This window comes from Penaeus monodon, chromosome 20 (genome assembly GCF_015228065.2).
Source record: "Penaeus monodon isolate SGIC_2016 chromosome 20, NSTDA_Pmon_1, whole genome shotgun sequence".
Classification (NCBI taxonomy): domain Eukaryota; kingdom Metazoa; phylum Arthropoda; class Malacostraca; order Decapoda; family Penaeidae; genus Penaeus; species Penaeus monodon.
This window is the reverse complement of record NC_051405.1, coordinates 44,144,230-44,144,648: the sequence shown is the minus strand read 5'-3', so window position 1 is coordinate 44,144,648 and position 419 is coordinate 44,144,230. Positions and strand designations below refer to the sequence as shown.

General features: G+C 30.1%; 1 protein-coding gene across 1 annotated transcript in view; it reads left to right on the top strand.

The window, feature by feature from the left end:
• LOC119586007 (DNA replication complex GINS protein PSF3-like) overlaps nucleotides 1-419 on the top strand; it is a 13,396-nt gene that overhangs the window by 4,087 nt on the left and 8,890 nt on the right. The window contains exon 3 of the mRNA XM_037934719.1: nucleotides 75-148. Within this exon, the coding sequence (XP_037790647.1) occupies nucleotides 75-148 (74 nt within the window). The remainder of the gene's footprint in view (nucleotides 1-74; nucleotides 149-419) is intronic.

Sequence of the window (419 nt, the reverse complement as noted above, 5' to 3'; positions counted from 1 at the left end):
ACCAGAGGCAAATATTTGTTTAAAAATGAAATAATTATATAGTTACCCCTTTTAACATTCTCTGTACTACGAAGTGGATCCCATTTTCTTTAAGTTTAAACGTAAACAGCAGTCGACCCTCATCAGGACCATCAGAGGCAGATTAGAGGTAATATCTCTAATTATTTATGTAATCCTTTTGGGTGTTTTGAATTTAAAATGAAGTCTATATGGAAATTCTTTTGTAGAAGAAAAAAAGGTTTATGTTTTAATCTCATGATTAAAAGGAAAAAGTTTTTCAGTTTTTTTTCAGGAAAACACTAACAAGCAAATTTAAAAGACAAATGTAGTTGACAAAAAGGGAAAAAACAAAACTAAAAGATGAATGTTTTTCCCTTTAACAAACCTGATCTCCACCTTTTTTGGTTGGCCCCAAATTA